Genomic DNA, 22616 nt, shown 5'->3' with positions numbered 1-22616 from the left:
CATCCAGATTGTGACAAGTCCTTAATATCCACTCCTTTTTGAATGAAGGTACATATGAAGAAAAAATTGCTACTGAGTTTGTACTAAATCCTAGGTGTCTTCAAACACATTAGCTCATTTAATTCAACAACTCTGGAAGACGGATATTGCTAAATTGTAAGCTATATAGGAGTAGGGATCTCTTAATCACCACTCTATTCCCAGTGCCTGGTTTCAGAATAGAACGAAATAAATGCTTGTTGAATAGCAAAATGAATATTTTACAGAAAGGAAAATTGAGGTTCATAATGGTTAAGTGATTTATCAAAGGTGGTCCATGGCAGACAGGATAGGCAAGGTCTTCCTTCACATTCAGTGTTTTTTGTAATACATCCTAAAATAAAAAAAAATCAGTGTTCTAAAACGCCAGGGGTTTGGCAGTCTTTAATAACTTTAGTTTTTGTAGCTACCTCAGAAGAAAACAGGAGGTTTTATTGATTTTTACATGAAAATTATTCTCAAATGTAAAAGGTTTGTACCTATCTATAAAAAATGTAGTATGGAGGCCAGGATATATCTTTACTACCAAGATGCTAACTGGATGTCAGTTTCTGGGATTCTTTGTGGATATGTGTCAGAAGATAAGTGCTTTTTAATTTGTTTTATACCACCCCCCTTACCTCCATAAGAAATCTGTGGGGGTAAGTGATACTTTTGGTGAGAAAACATAATATACATACTGATAGGATGGACAACTAGTGATCCAGGACCCACAGATTGCCATCATTTGTTCATTCAAAGAAGATGCTAGAGGTGGTATTTATATTGTGCTTATTTTTATCTCATTGTTTAATTTTTATGTACATTTTACAATCTACCTAATGTTAGTAAATGAATCTAATTTATAAACACATACGGATATATTGGCAACGTGTGTACAAGGCTTTTTTTTTTTTTTTTTTTTTAAGACAGAGTCTTGGTTTGTCGCCCAGGTTGGAGTGCAGTGGCGTAATCTCGGCTCACTGCAACCTTCGCCACCCAGGTTCAAGCAATTCTCCTGCCTCAGCCTCCTGAGCAGCTGGGATTACAGGCAGGCACCACCATGCCTGGATTATTTTTGTTTTTTCAGTAGTGACAGGGTTTCACCATGTTGGTCAGGCTGGTCCCATTCTCCTGACCTCATGATCTGCTCGCCTCAGCCTCCCAAAGTGCTGGAATTACAGGCATGAACCACCACACCCAGCCCCTGTACAAGGCTTTTTTTTATAGGCAGGTTAGGCCATTAAAAAGATTGGAGATATACAGTTAAGTCACCCTGTGCATCTCTCTTATGAAGGATGGTTTGTTGTGCATAACTCAGGGGTTAGTCTTCTCTGATTCGGTGTAGCATTGTTTGTCATTTTGCCCAGAGATGTAGTCATTGATATGGCTAGGGGCCACATGGACAGGCTCAGGGGATGGGAGACTTATGACGTTAGGACATTGACTCTTGGTTACATGTCCTCCTGGGATTTGAACATGTGAGTCATTTGGAGTCGCATCTGTACTAAGCTCTCCTTGCCAAATTCTGCAGCCTGTCACTGATAGCCACAGCTCTCTGTACTTGCTGTTGCCTTCTTCCTCACTCTGGCCCCCAGGGATTCTTCCCATTTTCTCTTTTGGAATGAGCAAACAGAACAAGTCTTTTAACTTTTAGGTACTTGAACCTTGGGTCCAGGGAACCTGGATGTATCAGCTAGACTGATCTTGAGTGAGATCTTCATGTTGGAACTCAGGGTTGCTATCTGAGATACAGATGTTATAGAGGATACAGCCCATCCTGGCTTATTTTGTTCAGACTGAAGTGACTCCAGGTGGACACCATGGTGCCAAACCTTACCTAGACAGGGCATCTGCCTAGGTAACAGAATTATATATACAGATAAAAACAAAAACAAAAAACAAACCAAAACTATCTTGAGGCTTGTTCTGACATGCTGAAGCTATTATCCTTTTCCCCTGCAGCTTAATTATATAGGGGCTGGTTACTCTAGAGTCCATCTTTAATGGAGTATATTGGCCCTCTTACAGACCCTATGCCTCACTTAATTCAGTGTTTAGAGCAGTGGTTCTCAGCTGGGGGCAGTTTTACCCTTCCATGGGACATTGAACAAAATCTGGAGACATTTTTTAATTGTTATGATTGGCAGCATGCTACTGGCATCAGGTATGTAGATGCCAGGGATGTTGTTAAGCATCCTGTGATGCACAGGACAGCCCCCACAAGGAAGAATTATCTTATCTAAAATGTCATTGGTGCAGAGACTCAGAAACCCTAGTCTAGAGTGACTTCTGCCTGTCACCACTGTGGTGTAGGGTGCTGATAGAGGAGTTTCTGTATGCCAAGATTCTATGCCCAGGCTTGTATCAAGTCATCCTCCCAGTAGACAAAAGGCCCTTGATGTACTGCTGGCCTTAGGCCTTTCTAGCAATAAAAAAGTAGCCTTCTTTCCACTCTACACGCCAAACAGAAAGGCCCCTTTGTGCTGGATGAGGCCTAGTTCCCTTGGCAGCAGTGGCAGGAGTGTGTTGTTCTTTGTACTTTACAGGCTAGCACTTGTCTATCTGCCTCATATCTGTGTGTCACTCTCTTATGCCTTCATTACCTGACACTCCAGACCATAGTAAATGATAACATCTGTAATGCATTAGGATATATATTTATTTTCAGGAATAATACATTCTAGTCCATTTTTTTTTTTTTTTTTTTTTGGAGTCAGGGTCTTGCTCTGTCACCCAGGCTGGAGTGCAGTGTTGCATTTCAGCTCACTGCAACCTCTGCTTCCCAGACTTAAGCAATCCTCCCACCTCAGCCTCCTGAGTAGCTGGGACTATAGGCATGTACCACCACTCTCAGCTAATTTTTTTGGTATTTTTTTGTAGAGATGGGGTTTTGTCATGCTTCCCAAGTTGGTCTTGAATCCCTGGGCACAAGTGATTCAACTGCCTCAGCCTCCCAATGTGCTGGGATTACAGGCATGAACCACCCATCTCTCAACACTTCCTTTTTTTTTTTTTTTATAAAGAGTTTTGCTCTGTTGCCCAGGCTGGAGTACAGTGGTGCTACTCCACTGATCTCAGCTCACTGCAACCTCCGCCTTCCAGGTTCAAGTAATACTCCCATCTCAGCCTCCCAAATAGCTGGAATTAGAGGTATATGCCACCATGCCCAGCTCATTTTTGTATTTTTAGTAGAGATGGGATTTCACCATGTTGGCCAGGGTGGTCTCGAACTCCTGACCTCAAGTGATCCATCCACCTGGGCTCTCAAAATGCTGGGATTACAGGTGTGAGCCACCATACCTGGCTTTTTTTTTTTTTTATTATTTTTTTGAGAAAGTCTCAGTCTGTTGTCCAGGCTGGAGTTCAGTGGCACAATCTCAGCTCACTGCAACCTCCACCTCCTGGGTTCAAGCAGTTCTCGTGCCTCAGCCTCCTGAGTAGCTGGGATCACAGGCATGCGCCACCCCCTCAACACTAATTTAACCCCAGCTATGTCATCCTTCTTTTCTCAACGGTATCTCTTGGAAATTAATTTATCTTTTTCTTCCAATATATTCTAGTCTGGGAATTAGAAATTTAACCAAGCACTGACTAAGCACCCTTCACTTAAGCTTTTAGTGTCTTGTCTTCTAGGATGCATACCTGGACACACTGTGTCTGCCTCATTTCCTTCCTCTGCCACCTCCCATGCCTCTGCGAAAAGTCTAATCTACCTCCAAAGGCACTCAGTTTCTGAGCTTTCATTCTGAGCTCCAGCATCTTCTTGAGGACATTAAGAGATTGGAGCATTTTTGCCTTCAACTTTATTTTAGTTAGGTTGTCTTCCTGATTATCTGCCGTGTATCACATGCTGGGCTGAGAGGAATGACTGTTTTTGTTTGTTTGTTTGTTTGTTTTATTTTGTTTATTTTTTTTGTTTGTTTGTTTTTGAGATAGGGTCTTATTCTGCTGCCCATGCTGGAGTGCAGTGGTGCAGTCATGGCTCACTGCAACCTTGAACTCCTGGTCTCAAGTTATCCTTCCACTTCAGCCTCCCAAGTAGCTGGGACTGTAAGCATGTGCCACCACGCCTGGCTAATTTAAAAAATTTTTCTTTTGTAGAGATGGGGTTTTGCTGTGTTCCTCAGGCTTGTCTCAAACTCCTGGCCTCCAGTGATCCTCCTGTCTCAGCCTCCCAAAGTGCTGGGGTTACAGGCATGAACCACCATGTCTGGCCAAATGCTTGTTTTTTTGACAAGCATTTCAGAAGTTACTCATCCATATGAGTTGTATATTTTTCTAAGGAGGCTTTGTTGTTGTTTTGAGGCCCACATCAAATCATTTCTGGAACCCCTCATTTAGAGTAGCTCTTATTGATGTCATTGTATATGAAGGTCTTAGTTTCGGAACAGTGGATGAGCAAAAACGAATAGGCAATATTCCATGCCTTCAATGTTTTCTGCCTATTAAAGGTAAATTAGGCCAGGCCTGGTGACTCATGCCTGTAATCTTATCACTTTGGGAGGCTGAGGTGGGAGAATTGCCAGAGGCCAGGAGTTCTAGACCAGCCTGGGCAACATAGGGAAATAGGCAACATCTCTACAAAAAGTAAAATAATTTGACCGGGTGTGGTGGCTCACATCTATAATCCCAGCACTTTGGGAGGCTGAGGTGGGAGGATCATTTGAGGCCAGGAGTCTGAGACCAGCTGGCAAACATGGTGAGGCCCTGTCTGTACTGAAAATAGAGAAATTATCTGGGTGTGTTGGTGTGCACCTGTAATCCTAGCTACTCCAGAGGCTGAGGCAGGAGAATCACATGAACCCAGGAGGTGGAGGCTGCAGTGAGCTGAGACTGCACCACTGCACTCCAGTCTAGGTGACAGAGCAAGACCCTGTTTCAAAAAAACAAAACAAAGACAAAAACAAAAACAAAAAAGAGTTAGCCTGACATGGTAGTAGTATCTGCCTGTAGTCTTAACCACTCAGGAGGCTGAGGCAGGCAGATCTCGAGTCCAGGAGTTCAACGCTGCAGCAAGCTGTGACCATACCACTGCACTCAAGCCTCGGTGGTAGAGCAAGACCTGTCTCTTAAAAGAAAAAAGATGGATCTTACGAGAGGACAGTGATGAATCTCACTGTATCATTCAACTTCAAAACTTTTTTGGCTTCTTGCTGCTTACAGCAGTGGTTTTCAAATTTGAGGAATGTACAAATTCCTTTTAAGTTAAATAATTCATCTTGGACCTGAAGTGCTGCTTAAACTATTTTTATTATAGTGTTATTTAAGTATGTGCAAACATAAAACAAGGTTTAAGTCACTGTATAAAATTTGTATACCAATGCAAACAAAAACAGATTTATGCTTTAAGTAAAAATAAACTTCAGATCCAATAAAATGATGCTTTTTACTGAAAATCAGTTGCTTTCAGGCGCTTTTAAATTCAGCATGTCTATATTGCTGGGTACCAGGTCATGACTCATTCCTCCCACCATTTTTCTTTATTTAAGCTACTGTGAAACTTTGATTCATGATCTCTTTTGACCTTCACTGGGCTGGAACGTATTCCTTGTGTATTGTGTGTTAAGTCTACTTCTACTCCTTCATAATTGACTTTTAACAAAGTATAGGGATAACTTTGTTTTCTGCATTTTAAAACACAATACAGATATCAAAATTATTTTAAAAGGCTACTTTTTATGACTATCCATTTAAAAAATCACATTATATTATTGAGGAATCACTAGCTCTAGTGCTGCATGTATGGAGATGATGCAATTTGCCATATTGCGAATGACCACTCAATTGTTGTTTCAGCTAGAGTTCATTCCTTTTATGACAGAAAATCGTTTCGATCTGATATAAGCAAAAAGGGAAATGTGTTTCTTGCATTAAACTGAAATATCTATAATAGGGCTTTCTACAGGCATGATCTGACTCAGGGCTTAAATTATGTCAGCTGGATTTTTTTTTTTTTTTTTGAGACAGGGTCTCACTCTGTTGCCCAAGCTGGAGTGCAATGGCACAATTGTGGCTTATTGCAATCTCAGCCTCCAGGGCTCAAATGGTCCTCCCACCTCAGCCTCCTGAGTAGCTGGGACCACAGGCTCACATCACCACACCTGGCTAATTTAAAAAAAATTTTTTTAGTAGAGACAGGGTCAAACTATATTGCCCAGGCTGGTCTTGAACTCTGGAGTTCATGGACTGGTATTAGTCCATGGCCCAGTAGGTACTGGTCTGCACAATAGGTGATGAGTGGTGGATGAAGGAGCATTACTGCCTGAACTCCACCTCTTGTCAGATCAGCATCGGGATTAGATTCTTATAGGAGTACAAACCCTGTTATGAACTGCACATGTGAGGGATCTAGGTTACGTGCTCCTTGTGAGAATCTAACTAATGCCTGATGATCTGAGCTGGAACAGTTTCCTCCTAAAACCATCTCCCTGCCCCAGGTCCATGGAAAAATTGTCTTCCATGAAACTGGTCCCTCGTGCCAAAATGGTTGGGGACTGCTGTTTCAGACACATCAAATTCCACATCTTTTCTTTTGCACCTGTCTTCATTCTGTATCAAGAACCTTCCTCCCCCACACCCATGAAATATTTCACATAAGCTTCTACTAATGCTTTATGTTGCAATACATCATCTTCTCTGAGGCTGTCCTTGAACCCCTAGGCAGTTATTTCCTTTCTCCTCTGTGCTCTGTGTATTTTTCTTTATCAGGATCTGTGCTTTACTCATGCTGTTTAGCTTTTGATCTCATCCATTGGATTGGGAACTAACTTCCTCCAGGCTTGGCACTAAGTAGGCCCCTTATGAATGCTCAGTTGAATAGTTGGATAGATGGATGGATGGATAGTTTATTCTCAACCCGGTTCACAACAGTTTAAAAATATTCCAAAATCAGATTTATTGAGGTATAATTTACATAAAAGATGATACACCTATTTTAAATGTACAGTTGGATGTATTTTGACAGATGTTATCATTTGTGTAACCACCACCACATTCAAGATATAGAATATACCCGTCACCTTATAATGTTGCATTTGTGATTTTTCCCAGTCAGTCCCCACCTCCCTTCCTGGTCCAGCTGACCGTTGATCTACTTTCTATCACTATAAATTTGTCTTTTCCAGGATTTCATATAAATAGACTCACCGTGTATACTCCTTTCATACTTAGTATTTTATGGGACAGAGAGATATTAAACATACAAATATGGTAAATATTAAGGTCAATATGACCATGACAATAAATGCAAGCAGTGCTTGGCATTCTGGAGTCATGGCTTTGCTTGTCTTTTTTCACAGTATACAATTGGACCGTGGATGAGGTGGTACAGTGGCTGATCACATATGTGGAGCTGCCTCAGTATGAGGAGACCTTCCGGAAGCTGCAGCTCAGTGGCCATGCCATGCCAAGGTCAGGAGGGGACTGGATTTTCTTCATTTGAGGGTACAGGGAATGGGCTGGAGTGGGCCTGCCTTCAGATTGCTCTGGCCAGTTAAGTGAGGTTCTACCATTTTCAGGGCAGCATCTATAGATCTTGCCTCTTCTCACATCTGTTGTGCACTTGCTGTAAAATATGATGGCACTTTGCATCCACTCTCTTCTTTAATATTTCTGTCAATCCTGGGAATAGTACTAATAGCTGCCATTTACTGATTGCTTAGTACATGCCAGGCATTCTACTCAACACTATATACAGTATCTCATTTAATTCTTACATCAGTCATGTAAGGTGGGTATTATTGTATATAGATGATGAAACTGGTTATGTAACTTTCCCAAGGTCACAAACATGAATAGTTAGGGGCAAAACTGAGATTTGAATCTGCGTATACATCAAAGCCTGTGGTGTTTCTCTCTCCCTTTTTTTTTTCTGTTCCCTGAGCAGCTGCCTCTTTTAACACCCAGGAGCCTCGGGGCTCTTTTAGCCTCCCCTGGGTTATCCATATACAGCTTATTTGTAATAAAAATGGTACAGAGGAGAGGTTAATTGTCATTGGCCCCAGCCTCTTCTCTGGGATGACTCCAACAGCTGTTGTATCATAACTCTTTGCCTCCTTTTCACGCTCAATATGCTAGGGCTTGTGCTGGGAATGGGGAGGGGATGGAGTACTGCTTGGACTTCTTGCTATGTCAAACTAGTGCCATATGTCATTCAGTCATTAAGTCATTAATCCATTTACTTATTCATCCAACAAATATTTACTGGGTACCTGCTCTGTGCCAAGCACTTGCGCTGGGTGCTGGGGATAAAGATGACAACAACTTGCCCTTGCCCTCAAAGGGCTTACTGTCTGGTAAGTGCTGATTATATATAATCTGTCATCTTATTATGTAGGTGCATCTGGTTTTGAGCTTCAGCAAAGGGGAAACGGGGAGGTGAAGCTGTTGGAATGCCCACACATTGCAGTCTTCAGCCACAGAGCTACTGAGCACTGCTGTCCGGCCTAGCTGAGCTGGCTGTTCCCTCCTCTGCTGCCTGCAGCCTCTTTTCACAGCTTCTCCCTCTCTGGAGAGAGTAATAATCTTAATGTTTGTACCTCCCTTTATAGAGTGCTTTCCTACCTATTATTTCAGTTGATTCTCACAACTCTGGGAGGAAGAGTATCCCATCTTTTGGGTGAGCAAACTGAATCTCAAATATTTTATAATTTATCCAAGCTGGTAAGTGGCAGAGTTGGGATTTGAACCCAGGTCTGTCTTGTTCTAAATGCCCTGTTTTTTTTTCACTGCATCTTCCTCTTGTGCTATGTGGTTAAAGATAGGTTCCTTTCAATATTCAGTTTAGTTCTATTTTACAAAACTTCACTAAGCACCTATACCATGTGCTGTGCTTTCTGCTGGGCCCTGAGGACAAAGAGATGCATTCGATCTGACCTCTGATTTGAGGAGCTCCATGTTTAATGGAAAAGTAGGTGACTGATGACTAAGATCCAAGATTTAAGGTTCTTTCTTGCTACCCACAGAAATAGCAATATTGCCTTGTGGATCCCTGGACCGTTTTCTTCATGGGGGATGTTTATGGCTTGGATTAAAACTGTAAAGCATAGGATAAGAAGTCAGTTCTTAGGTCGTGGGTTCCCTTAGCATTTTTGTGGCTAATTAGAGCCAAGACCAGATCCAGCCAGGCTGGGCACAGGTGTAGGGGATGCCAAGCTGTGGCACCTTAGTGACAACAGTAAGTATGGGGCCTTCATTGCTTGGGGTGGAGTGAGGGTGGTTCAAGGCCCATCACTGGCTCACATGGTATAATGAGAATAATCTAGCAGATTTGAGTTGACTCTCTGGCTTTGCCACTTACTTGTGTGTGACTTTGGGCAAGTTACTCAACTGAAGTCTCTGTTTTCTTATCTAGAAAGTGGCACTAATAATGGAACTGAGTTTTTAAGGTTGTTGTGAGGACTGAATGAGGTATTGTATGTAAAGTATCAGAACTGTACCAGATACACATTACTTGCTTAGTCAGTGTTAGCTCCTTTTTCATTTCTTTCGTTGCTTACAAGCAGATAGCATTCCAGTTCATACGTTTCTTTGAGAAATAGACTGTAGAAAAGGTGACAATGTTTATTCTCATTAGTTAGATGAACTGCAGCACATCTGGCAGAAGTGCTTTAAAGAGGAACTCCAAGAACTCCCAGGCTTGTAGGAAGCATCTGATTTTACATCAGTTTACTCAGAAGGAATCTGAGCTCCTGGGGGAGGAACAAAACAACTTTTGATCGGGCAAGTGGTCACTAGTAAAGCTGAGATGAGAAGCCAGCTCTCCTGACCACTCCCACTCCCCATTACAGTGCCTCACTGCCTCTCTTATCAGTGGGCTTGATTGCTTTCCAAGGCCAGAGAAGGAAGTAGCTGTTCCTACGTGCTCAGACAGGAGTATAAATCACACTGGGATGTCAGAAGCTTCGTTTCTAGCTGGGGAAATAAAGCTACGCATCAGAAAAGAGCACCAGCCTTATAGAGTAGTACGGAATTAAGTGCTTATTTGTGGGACCTAGACCAGTGGTTTTCAACCTGTCCTATCTTTTACCCCTCTCCTCCTATATCCACTGTGTTCCAGCAGAAGAGAACAAAGTTTCATTTTTCCTAGGTCATTTTCTTGTTTACAGGCTCTCTCTCATTAAAGTTATCACTGATAGTATGGGTGGAGGTCATAAAAAATTACAGTAATTTTATTGGAGGTAACTTGTATTGCAGTGACTCAAATACAAGCTAACAGGACTAATTCCATTTTTGTCATCAGTGGTTAATTGAATTTTTTCCTTTTCTATATTTCATTTCAATAGCACATCAGCAGGTTTATATATAATGACAGTGGGTTTAAGTAGGATAATTCATAAGTCCCAGAATCACTGGGTCATATGGCCTGACAGTTTGACCTGGGCTGCACAGGAAACGCATTTATAAGTAGTGGGAAGTGAGGACAATATGTAGAGTACACACCCTGGAAGGAGAAGCACAACAGAAAATTTAGTTGGGTGTGGGAATGGTCACAGACAGGTAATCCCTAGAGGATAGGGTGCTTAAGTTGGCGGATATGGGGAAAAGGCTGAACAAATTCTTGGCAAATATTATGTGTCCCTCTATATTCCCTGTTGAGACCCAACTGGTATAGACTCTGTGTTCTAGAGTGCAGAGGGGAGCAGTCACTAAGAGCTAGAAGTGTTCCTGGAGGAGGTGGGTAATCCTACCAGGATCTTTGCTGGCTTTACTGGCAGTAAAATGACCAGCTACTCTTTGCCTCAACAGGCTAGCTGTCACCAATACCACCATGACAGGAACTGTGCTGAAGATGACAGACCGGAGCCATCGGCAGAAGCTGCAGCTGAAGGCCCTGGATACAGTGCTCTTTGGGCCTCCTCTCTGTGAGTCCTGTGTAGAGAAGGGCTACTGCTGTGCCATAGAAACCAAAGCTGTTGTAGTAGATAGGCTAAGCCTCTGGGTCTCCTAGGCACATCTGCAAGGCAGCACCTCCACCATTGCCACAGGTATTAAAGTATGAAAGAGTCTTGCATTTTAGTTCAGACACATAGCAACATGCATTCATTAAATACTTTAAGGAAATCATCTGCATTGTGTCAGTGCTGTGTTGGACCCTGTAGGAAGACCTGGAATGAATCATGTTCTGCCCTTGAGGGATAACATGAGTGTTCTACAGAGGTACACAGTGCTTCTGAGACCCAGAGGAAGGTTAGTAAAGGTGTCCTATAGACAAGGTGACATGTGACCTCTGCCTTTAAGGGTGGATAGAGCTCCATTCTATGGAGGTGGCAAAACAGGACATTCTAAGCAGAGTAAACAACCTGAGCAAGACTACAAAAGCTAAAATATGAAAAGTATACTCAGGGATAGAAGTAACCCACTATGGGCTGAAAGCTTTTTAGCTGTTACCTACTTCCATATTTCATTTCAATTGCACATCAACAGGTTTATATATATAATGACAGTAGGTTATTGTAGACATGTAGAGTACATGAACTGATTAGTGAACATCTTTGTATCATTGAATGACCAAGGAGGACTAAGTGGGTCTTCACTGAAGCGGTAGACACACTCAGGCCTAAGAAAGGGTGGTCTCTTCAGCCAGGAGCTAGTTAAAAGAATTAGGTTGTTCAGTCTCTACAGATCTATGTTGTGGGAATGGTCAGCTCTGCCATCCTTTTTCTAATTCTAAGTGAACCAAGGGGGAACAAAAAGTAGCGAGATTTCTTGGAAAACTATTCTTGACCAAACAGGCACTTAGGGCCCACTTTCTGCTCTTTGGGAATGGCTGGAATCAATTTAGGGTGCCAGCCGTAGAATGCTATTGAACCAGGAACAAGTCCAGAGAAGCAGCTGCAGGCAAGGTCAGAGGCAATATAACATTTCCCTGTCTATGAATATGGCTTGGCAAATGTGCAAGCTGATGTCTCAATACAAGTAGATCTATACTTTTTGAAAGTATGAAACAGAGCAACCTGGAAGAAGACTACTGTTTCCACTTCCTTTGCCACCTTTTTTTGGGGGAGTGGAGGGTACTAGGACACATTTTGCTCACCTTCATTGGTAGGTTTTGAATGATGACACAGTGAATTGTTCTACTCTTTATGTAAGGCCTAGTCTCTGTATTGAGCCATGGCCCTTCAGTCATTCACTAACATTTATTGAGTACATTTTGTATACTAGTATAAATGGCAAGGTCCCTGCTCTCAAGTACTTCCATCTAAATGGAGATAGCCATGTCAACAAATACAGTAAAGTGTTAACAAATATAGTAAGTGTTAAAGCTATTATGTAAGTCTCTCCAAAGTTCAAGTGGGGGCACAAACTAGGGAGGAGCTTCCTACTGGAGTCCAGGAAACTTTATGGAGAAAGTAATTCTTTAATTTTTTTTTTTTTTTTTTTTTGAGACGGAGTTTCGCTCTTGTTACCCAGGCTGGAGTGCAATGGCGCGATCTCGGCTCACCGCAACCTCCGCCTCCTGGGTTCAGGCAATTCTCCTGCCTCAGCCTCCTGAGTAGCTGGGATTACAGGCACACGCCACCATGCCCATCTGATTTTTTGTATTTTTAGTAGAGACAGGGTTTCACCATGTTGACCAGGATGGTCTCGATCTCTTGACCTCGTGATCCACCCGCCTCGGCCTCCCAAAGTGCTGGGATTACAGGCTTGAGCCACCGCGCCCGGCCCGGAGAAAGTAATTCTTAAGCTGAGTCTTGAAAGATGAGAAGTGGCCTTATTAAACTCTCCCTGTTAACAGCTTACACATCTCTTTGTATATACCAAGAAGAACACTTACACCCAACTATAAAAACTAGGCTACTTTTGCCAAGGTTCTCTTCTGTCACCACCTAGCTAGGGAAGGCTTTCAGCAGCCTGAAAATCTTCCTTAGACTTGCAATATATATTATCAAGCTGTATGTGTTTTGTCTCAAAATCAGATTTACCATGTCTGAAAGCATACAGTAGAAACTACAGGTTAAAGCAGTCAAGGATTTTATCTGGAAAAATTAGCTAGCATTGGAACCAGAATGCTGGGGACATGGTACTGGGTCTAGGATATCAGAACCAACAAGAGGGGCCCTGGTGGAGCAGGTTAGACTGATACCAGCACAGGGATATTTTTCTCGTAGGCTTATTGTATGTAGCCTGTGTGCTGCATGTGATCTAACCTAAGGAAGGTCAGAGATCAGCAGGAAAATGATCTTCCTGAGATAGGGAGAACACAGGTACTGAAGCTAAGAATATATTTCGTGATGACTGGGATAGTTGTAATAATAATAGTTTTTTTATTGATTTTTTATTTTTTTAAGATGGGGTTTCACCATGTTGGCCAGGCTGGTCTTGAACTCCTGACCTCAGGTGATCCACCCACCTCAGCCTCCCAAAGTGCTAGGATTACAAGAGTGAGCCACCGCGCCCGGCAATAATAGTTTTTTTTTTTTTTTTTTTTTTTTTTTGAGACGGAGTTTCGCTCATGTTACCCAGGCTGGAGTGCAATGGCGCGATCTCGGCTCACCGCAACCTCCGCCTCCTGGGTTCAGGCAATTCTCCTGCCTCAGTCTCCTGAGTAGCTGGGATTACAGGCACACGCCACCATGCCCATCTGATTTTTTGTATTTTTAGTAGAGATTGGGTTTCACCGTGTTGACCAGGATGGTCTAGATCTCTTGACCTCGTGATCCACCCGCCTCGGCCTCTCAAAGTGCTGGGATTACAGGCGTGAGCCACCGCGCCCGGCAATAATAGTTTTTTAAAATGGAAAATAACAAGTATTGGCAAGGGTATAGAGAAATTGGAACTTTTGTACATTGCTGGTGAAAAGGTAAAATGCTTCAGCTACTGTGCAAAATAATCTGGTGGTTTCTCAAAAATTAGATATAGAGTTACCATGGAACCTAGTAGTTCCATAATGAGGTATATATGCAAAGAGTTGAAAATAGGTACTCAAACAAGTACATGTACGTGCATGTTCATAGCAGCACATGTCATAAGAGCCAAAAAAATAAAACAACCCAAATGTCTATTAATGGATGAATAGATAAATACATTCTGGCTCAATGGAATATTATTCATCTATAAATGGAATGCAGTTCTGATACATGCTACAATGTGGATGAACCTGGAAAATGTTATGCTAAGTGAAAGAAGCCAGACACAAAAGGTCACATATTATATGATTCTATTAATATGAAATAATTAGAATAGATAAATCCACAGAGACAGAAGCTAGACTGATGGTTGGCAGGGGTTGGTGGGAGGAGGGAATGGGGAGAAACTGCTTACTGGGTAAGAAAATTTACTGTGGAGTGATAGAAATGTTTTGGGACTAGATAGAGGTGGTGGTTGCATAACATCATGAATGCACTATATGCCACTAAATTGCTTACTTTAAAATGGTTACTTTTATATTATGTGAATTTTACCTCAAATTATTTTTTAAAAAGCATAAGCAACAAAAGAAAGAAGAGTTAAACTGGACTTCACCAAAATAAAAAAAGTTTTATACTTCAGAGAACGTACCAAGAAAGTGAAAAGACAACCCACGAAATGGAGAAAATATTGGGAAACATTTTTCTGAGAAGGCTCGACTATCCAGAATATATAAAAATTTCTTGCTAGATGCAGTGGCTCATGCCAGTAATCCCAACACTTTGGGAGGCCGAGATGGACAGATCATCTGAGGTCAGGAGTTTGACAATAGCCTGGCCAACATGGTGAAACCCCGTCTCTACTAAAAAAATACAAGAATTAGCTGGGTGTGCTGGCACATGCCTGTAATCCCAGCTGCTCAGGAGGCTGAGGCATGAGAATTGCTGGAACCTGGGAGGCAGAGGTTACAGTGAGCCGAGATCATGCCACTGCACTCCAGCCTGGGCGACAGAGTGAGACCCTGTCTCAAAAAGAAAAAAAAAATGGACAAAGGATTTGAACATATATTTATATATTCCATAGTTCAATAGCCAATATACACCTGAAACAATGCTCAACATCATTATCAGAGAAATGCAAATCAAAACCAAACTGAGGTATCACTTTTTACCCACTAGGATATAATAAAAAATACATTAACAAGTGTTGGTGAGGATGTGTAGAAATTAGAACAATAGCCAAAAAGTGGAAGCAACTCCAAATGTCTGTCAGTTGATGAATGGAAAAATAAATATGGTATATACATACAATAGAATATATATATATGTGTGTGTGTGTGTGTGTGTATTTTTTGAGACAGAGTCTCGCTCTGTCTGCCATGCTGGAGTGCAGTGGTGTGACCTCAGCTCACTGCAACCTCTGTCTCCTGGGCTCAAGCAATTCTTCTGCCTCAGCCTCCTGAGTAGCTGGGATTACAGGCGTGTGCCGCCACGCTCAGCTAATTTTTGTATTTTTAGTAGAGACAGGGTTTCTCCATGTTGGCCAGGCTGGTATTGAACTTCTGACCTCAGGCAATCCGCCCACCTCAGCCTCCCAAAGTTCTGGGATTACAGGCGTGAGCCTCTGTGCCCAGCCTTATAATAGAATATTAATCAGCCATGAAAAGGAATGAAGTACTGATACATGCAACAATGTGGATGAACCTTGAAAACATGCCAAATGAGTGAAGCCAGTTACAATAGGCCACATATTATACAAATTTGTGATTTCACTTATATAAAATGCCCAAAATAGCCAAATCCATAGAGACAAAAAATAGATTAGTAGATTCTAGGGCTGGGGGTCGGGGGTGGGGGGCCGTGGGAAATAGGAAGCGACTGCTAATAGATATGGCATTTCTTTTTGGGGTAATGATAATATTCTAACATTAATTGTGCCAATGGTTGCACAACCTTGTGAATATACTACAGTCATTGAATTGCACATTTTAAGAGATTTAGAATTTTAGGATCTGTGAATTATATCTTAATAAATATGTAAAGGCATACTTTGTTTTATTATGCTTTGCTTTATTGCACTTTGCAGATAATTGCATTTTTTACAAGTTGAAGGTTTGTGGCAATCCTGTGTTGATCAAGCTGTTGGTACCACATTTCTAGTAGCATGTGCTCACTATTGAGTCTCTGTATTGGAATTTTTAAGCAATAAGGTATTTTTAAATTAAGGCATGCACATTGTATTTTTAGACATAATGCTTTTATATACTTAATAGACTACAGTATAGTATAAACATAACTTTTATCACTGGGAAACCAAAAATTTTGTGTGACTCACTTTATTGCTATATTAGCTTTATTGCAGTGGTCTAGAACTGAAATTGTAGTGTATTTGAGGTATTCCTGTACAGCTTGATTTTTTTTTTTGGACTGTCATTCTGATGACTTCTTGTGAAGTTTAGGAAAGAACGCTGTATTGGGAGGTGACCTTGGTCCCTTTTGAAAATTGCCACTCACTGTGTGACCTTGAGTAGGTCACTTTTCTCAGGGTATTTTATTATTTGTTTCATGAGATTCCTCCCTACACTTCCTTTCAGCTGTGACATTTTATGATTTTTGGGAGGAACTCCTTGCTTAATAAGGGTTCTGAATAAAAGACAGAAGGTTTGTTCCTTCCTGGTGTCTGCATCCTATATTTTTAGGGCTTCTGTGCTTGGTCCTTGCTTTATTAAATGACCTTTGACAATTCAGCTCTGCCTAGATTTGGGTTTCCTTATCTGTAAAATGGGCTTGGCCATTAAAAGTTCTTACTGGCTCTCTCATTCAAGGATTCTGATAGAGCTGGGTATACACCTGGAAGCTAAGATTTTCAGAAATCAGCAGCTGTCCTGATGGCAAATATTGTTTTATATTTTTCTACTGATGCTTGTCAAAGGAAAAATTAAAAAATTGCCAGCTGGAATCCGAGGAAAATACTAAGAAATTCTTTGCCAGGAGACTTCTGAAAGGGGTGGAGGCGTGCCTGCTGGGTGTTTACAAAAAGTCCCTTAATCTCTGCCCTTCTAGGCTTTATTTTCCCCTCTGAGCATGGACTAAACATCGTTATTTCAGCGCTATTCTTTAACACCCATTTAGGACCTAGAGGCCTGTACTGGCTCTGACTTGTGTTCTGAACTTAGGATGAGTTCTTAAGGCTGAGTGAGCAAACACTTAGACCTCATCTTCAGTCATTTAGCACATGAACACCCCAGAGAACCTAGACCTGTTACAGCTGTGAGCTGTGGCCACCTCACCGAGCCATGATAAAATCCTGCTATTGGTTTGAGGCTTGACAGATCTCAAATAGAAGGTTTGTCATGCAGTAGCCAAGAGGGTCTGCTGAGGGAACAGGTGCCATCTGTTCGCAGCAACCTAAGAACTTGGGAAGTGGGAAGAGCGATCAGACTGGCTCAGCACAGGGCCACCTCAAGGTCCATTTTCTGACAGTAGAAGGCATGCTCAGTCCTCCCTATGTGGCTCCAGAGTAGCACACTGCCCTTTGTGGCCTTTTTCACTCTGCAGAGTTGGCTCTGGGCTCACAGGCCCACCAAGGACTCTCCAAAGAGTACCAGTTTGGAGATGTTAGGAGATGTTATCCACCTTCTACTTCTGTTAGAGGAAACAGAGTTCCAGCTTTGAAATCAAACTGACTGGCTCTATCACTCAGTAGCTTTGTGACCTTGGACACATTTCTAAGGTTCTCTGTGCCCCAATTTCCCCTAAATAAATGGTAGCTACTATTTTTGATTTATAACATGTGCCTACAGTGTGCTTAGTCCTGGTCTAGGGGTTAGTATGCGCTTTGTGCTTTCAGCAGGAATATTGAGAAGAGTGCAGGAGGACTGCAGAATAACTGTTGGGGGTTAGGGGCAGTTGGAGATAGGAAAAGACAAGACTACGCCTTGTCTTCCTTCTTCAGTGGCTCAGAAAATAGGGGAAAGTCCCCCGTGAGCAGGAGTTGTTGCTTTTCTGGCAAAGCTCACTTTGATATCTGTAGCTGCATCCTTACCCCATCTCTCTTTTCTGTTATGTTCCAATTTGCCTTTCAAACTTTCTCCAGGATGGTTTTTCAGCCTTTTCTCAGACATGCTAAACTCTTTCCTCTTATTCTCCTGTAGGAACCCACAGCCCTTTGTACCTGCTTTTAATTTTAAAAACCCAAAAAACAATGAATACCTTTTATTACTACTGCAGCCTTGGAGATAAACAGAATAATAATAATAATAATAAAATTAGGAATTATGAAGAAATAATTTAAATCTTAGAAGTTGATAAATTTTATAATTGGTTTAATTATAAGTATATTACTAACTTTTAATTATTCCAATAGTCTTGTTTCTTTTGTCTGTTTAAAGTTAGCAAAGCTTTTTTTTCTCCCCCTAGTCATTTGCACCTGGCTTCTCAGAAATCAGGATAAGGAAACTACCTTCCTCCTTCTCTTCCTCCTCTTCCTCCTCCTCCTCTTCTTCCACTTCCTCTTCCTCTTCCTCTTTTTCTTCTTTCTTCTTCTTTCTTCCTTTTTCTTTTTAAAAATTATACCTTAAGTTCTGGGGTACATGTGCAGAATGTGCAGGTTTGTTACATAGGTATACACATGCCATGGTGGTTTGCTTTACCTATCAATCCATCATCTACATTAGGTATTTCTCCTAATGCTATCCCTCCCCTAGTCCCCCTTCCTGGTGTGTGATGTTCCCCTCCCTGTGTCCATGTGTTCTCATTGTTCAACTCCCACTTATGAGTGAGAACATTCGGCGTTTGGTTTTCTGTTTTTGTGTTAGTTGCTGAGAATGATGGTTTCCAGCTTCATCCATGTCCCTGCAAAGGACATGAACTCATCCTTTTTTATGGCTTCATAGTATTCCATGGTGTATATATGCCACATTTTCTTTATCCAGTCAGTCATTGATGGTTATTTGGGTTGGTTCCAAGTCTTTGCTATTGTAAACAGTGCTACAATGAACATACCGATGCATGTGTGTCTTCATAATAGATCCATTTATAATCCTTTGGGTGTATACCCACTTAATGGGATTGTGGGGTCAAATGGTATTTGTTTCCAGATCCTTGAGGAATTGACATTGTCTTCCACAATGGTTGAACTAATTTACATTCCTACCAACAGTGTAGAAGCATTGCTATTTCTCCACATCCTCCAGCATCTGTTGTCTCCAGATTTTTAATCGCCCTTCTAACTGGTATGAGATGGTATCTCAAGGTGGTTTTGATTTGCATTTCTCAAATGACCAGTGAACATTTTCATGTTTGTTGGCCACATAAATGTCTTTTGAAAAGTGTTCCTATCTTTTGCCCACTTTTGGATGGGGTGGGTTGTTTCTTGTATATTTTAGTTCTTAGTAGATTCTGAATATTAGCCCTTTGTCAGATGGGTAGCTTGCAAAAAGTTTTTTCCCGTTCTGTTGGTTGCCAGTTCGCTTTAATGTTTGTTTCTTTTGCTAAGCAGAAGCTCGATTCCATTTGTCTATTTTGGCTTTTGTTGCCTTTGCTTTTGGTGTTTTAGTCATGAAATACTTGCCTATGCCTCGGTTGGAGCTAGGAGATCTCTGGATTTCTGCGTCTCTCATTGGGTGTTGTGTCTATTTGGCCATCTTGGGTCCAAAAACCCAACTCATCCTTTTTTATGGCTGTATAGAATTCTATGGTCTATATGTGCCATATCTTCTTTATCCAGCCTATCATTGATGGGCATATGGGTTGGTTCCAAGTCTTTGCTATTGTGAACAGTGCTGCAGTAAACATATGTGTGCATGTGTCTTTATAATAGAATGATCTATAATCCTTTGGGTATATACCCAGTGATGGGATTGCTGGGTCAAATGGAATTTCTGTTTCTAGATCCTTGAGGAATCACCACACTGTCTTCCACAGTAGTTGAACTAATTTACACTCCCACCAGCAGCATAAAAGCATTCCTATTTCTCCACACCCTCTTCAGCATCTGTTGTTTCCTGACTTTTTAATGATTGCCATTCTAACTGGTGTGAGATGGTATCTCACTGTAGTTTTTTTTTTTTTTTTTGAGACGGAGTTTCACTCATGTTACCCAGGCTGGAGTGCAATGGCGCGATCTCGGCTCACCGCAACCTCCGCCTCCTGGGTTCAGGCAATTCTCCTGCCTCAGCCTCTTGAGTAGCTGGGACTACAGGCATGCGCCACCATGCCCAGCTGATTTTTTGTATTTTTAGTAGAGACGGGGTTTCACCATGTTGACCAGGATGGTCTCGATCTCTTGACCTTGTGATCCACCCGCCTCGGCCTCCCAAAGTGCTGGGATTACAGGCTTGAGCCACCGCGCCCGGCCTCACTGTAGTTTTAATTTGCATTTCTCTAATGACCAGTGATGATGAGCTTTTTTTCATATGTTTGTTGGCTGCATAAATGTCATCTTTTGAGAAGTGTCTGTTCATATACTTTGACCACTTTTTGATGGGGTTGTTCGTTTTTTTCTTGTAAATTTAAGTTCTCTGTAGATTCTGGATATTATCCCTTTGTCAGATGGATAGATTGCAAAATTTTTCTCCCATTCTATAGATTGCCTGTTCACTCTGATAATAGTTTCTTTTGCTGTGCAGAAGCTCTTAAGTTTAATTAGATCCCATTTGTCAATTTTGGCTTTTTTGCCATTGCTTTTGGCATTTTAGTCATGAAGTCTTTGCCCATGCCTATGTCTTGAATGGTATTGCCTAGGTTTTCTTCTAGAGTCTTTATGGTTTTAGGTCTTACGTTTAAGTCTTTAATTCATCTTAAGTTAATTTTTGTATAAGGTGCAAGGAAAGGGTGCAGTTTCAGTTTTCTGCATATGGCTAGCCAGTTTTCTCAACACCATTTGTTAAATGGGAAACCCCTTCCCCATTGCTTTTGTCAGGTTTGTCAAAGATCAAATGGCTGTAGATGTGTGGCATTATTTCTGAGGCCTCTGTTCTGTTACATTGATCTGTATATCTGTTTCAGTACCAGTACCATGATGTTTAGGTTACTGTAGCCTTGTAGTTTGAAGTCAGGTAGTGTGATGTGATGCCTCCAGCTTTATTCTTTTTGCTTAGGATTGTCTTGGCTATGTGGGCTCTTTTTTGGTTCCATATGAAATTTAAAGTAGTTTTTTCTAATTCTGTGAAGAAAGTCACTGGTAGCTTGATGGGGATAGCATTGAATCTATAAATTACTTTGGGCAGTGTGGCCATTTTCATGATACTGATTTTTCCTATCGATTACCATGGAATGTTGTTCCATTTGTTTGTGTTGTCTCTCATTTCCTTGAGCAGTGGTTTGTAGTTCTCCTTGCAGAGGTCCTTCACATTCCTTGTAAGTTGAGTTCCTAGGTATTTAATTATCTTTGTGGTAATTGTGAATGGGAGTTCACTCATGATTTGGCTCTCTGTTTGTCTGTTATTGGTGTATAGAAATGCTTGTGATTTCTGCACATTGATTTTGTATCCTGAGACTTTGCTGAAGTTGCTTATCAGCTTAAGGAGATTTTGGGCTGAGACGATTGGGTTTTCTAAATATACAGTCATGTCATCTGCAAATAGAGACAATTTGACTTCCTCTCTTCCTATTTGAATATGCTTTATTTCTTTCTCATACCTGACTGCCCTGGCCAGAGCTTCTAATACTATGTTGAATAGCAATGGTGAAAAAGAGTATCCTTGTCTTGTGCCAGTTTTCAAAGGGAATTCGTCCAACTTTGGCCCATTCAGTATGATATTGGCTGTGGGTTTGTCATAAATAGCTTATTCTTTTGAGACACATTCCATCAATACCTAGCTTATTGAGAGTTTTTAGCATGAAGGGGTGTTGAATTTATCAAAGGCCTTCTCTGCATCTATTGAGATAGTCATGTGGTTTTTGTTATTGGTTCTGTTTATGTGATGGATTACATTTATTAATTTGCATATGTTGAACCAGCCTTGCATCCCACGGATGGAGCTGACTTGATCGTAGTGGATAAGCTTTTTTATGTACTGCTGGTTTCAGTTTGCCAGTATTTTATTGAGGATTTTTCCATCAATGTTCATCATGGATATTGGCCTGAAATTTTCTTTTTTAGTTGTGTCTCTGCCAGGTTTTAGTATCAGGCCTCATAAAATGAGTTAGGGAAGAGTCCCTTTTTTCCACTGTTTAGAATAGTTTCAGAAGGAATGGTATTGGTTCTTCTTTGCACTTCTGGTAGAATTTGACTGTGAATTCGTCTGGTCCTGGACTTTTTTTGGTTGGTAGGCTATTAATTACTGCCTCAATTTGAGACTTTGTTATGGGCCTATTCAGGGATTCGACTTCTTCCTGGTTTAGACTTGGGAGGGTGTATGTGTCCAGGAATTTATCCATTTCTTCTAGATAGTCTAGATTATTTGTGTAGAGGTGTTTATAGTATTCTCTGATGGTAGTTTGTATTTCTGTGAGATCAGTGGTGATATCCCCTTTATCATTTTTTACTGTGTCTATTAGATTCTTCTCTCTTTTCTTCTTTATTAGTCTGACTAGTGGTCTATTTTGTTGATTTTTTTAAAAAACCAGCTCCTGGATTCATTCTTTGAAGGGTTTTTTTTGTGTCTTTGTCTCCTTCAGTTCTGCTCTGATCTTATTTCTTGTCTTCTGCTAATTGTAATGTTAGGGTGTTTCCTGTTTTTTTTTTGTGGGTATCTAGTACTATAATTTTCCTTCTAAACACTGCTTGAGCTGTGTCCCAGATGT

General features: G+C 41.2%; 1 protein-coding gene across 5 annotated transcripts in view; it reads left to right on the top strand.

Moving 5' to 3' along the window:
- STIM1 (stromal interaction molecule 1) overlaps nucleotides 1–22616 on the top strand; it is a 239070-nt gene that overhangs the window by 187562 nt on the left and 28892 nt on the right. For all 5 annotated transcript variants that reach the window (XM_017532855.2, XM_017532858.2, XM_017532856.2 and 2 more), the window contains exons 4-5: nucleotides 7320–7431; nucleotides 10768–10883. In XM_017532855.2, the coding sequence (XP_017388344.1) occupies nucleotides 7320–7431; nucleotides 10768–10883 (228 nt within the window). The remainder of the gene's footprint in view (nucleotides 1–7319; nucleotides 7432–10767; nucleotides 10884–22616) is intronic.

The sequence above is a fragment of the Cebus imitator genome, unplaced genomic scaffold, assembly GCF_001604975.1.
Source record: "Cebus imitator isolate Cc_AM_T3 unplaced genomic scaffold, Cebus_imitator-1.0 Scaffold79, whole genome shotgun sequence".
NCBI lineage: Eukaryota > Metazoa > Chordata > Mammalia > Primates > Cebidae > Cebus > Cebus imitator.
The sequence above is the reverse complement of the archived record's forward strand: the minus strand, read 5'-3'. Positions and strand labels throughout refer to the sequence as shown.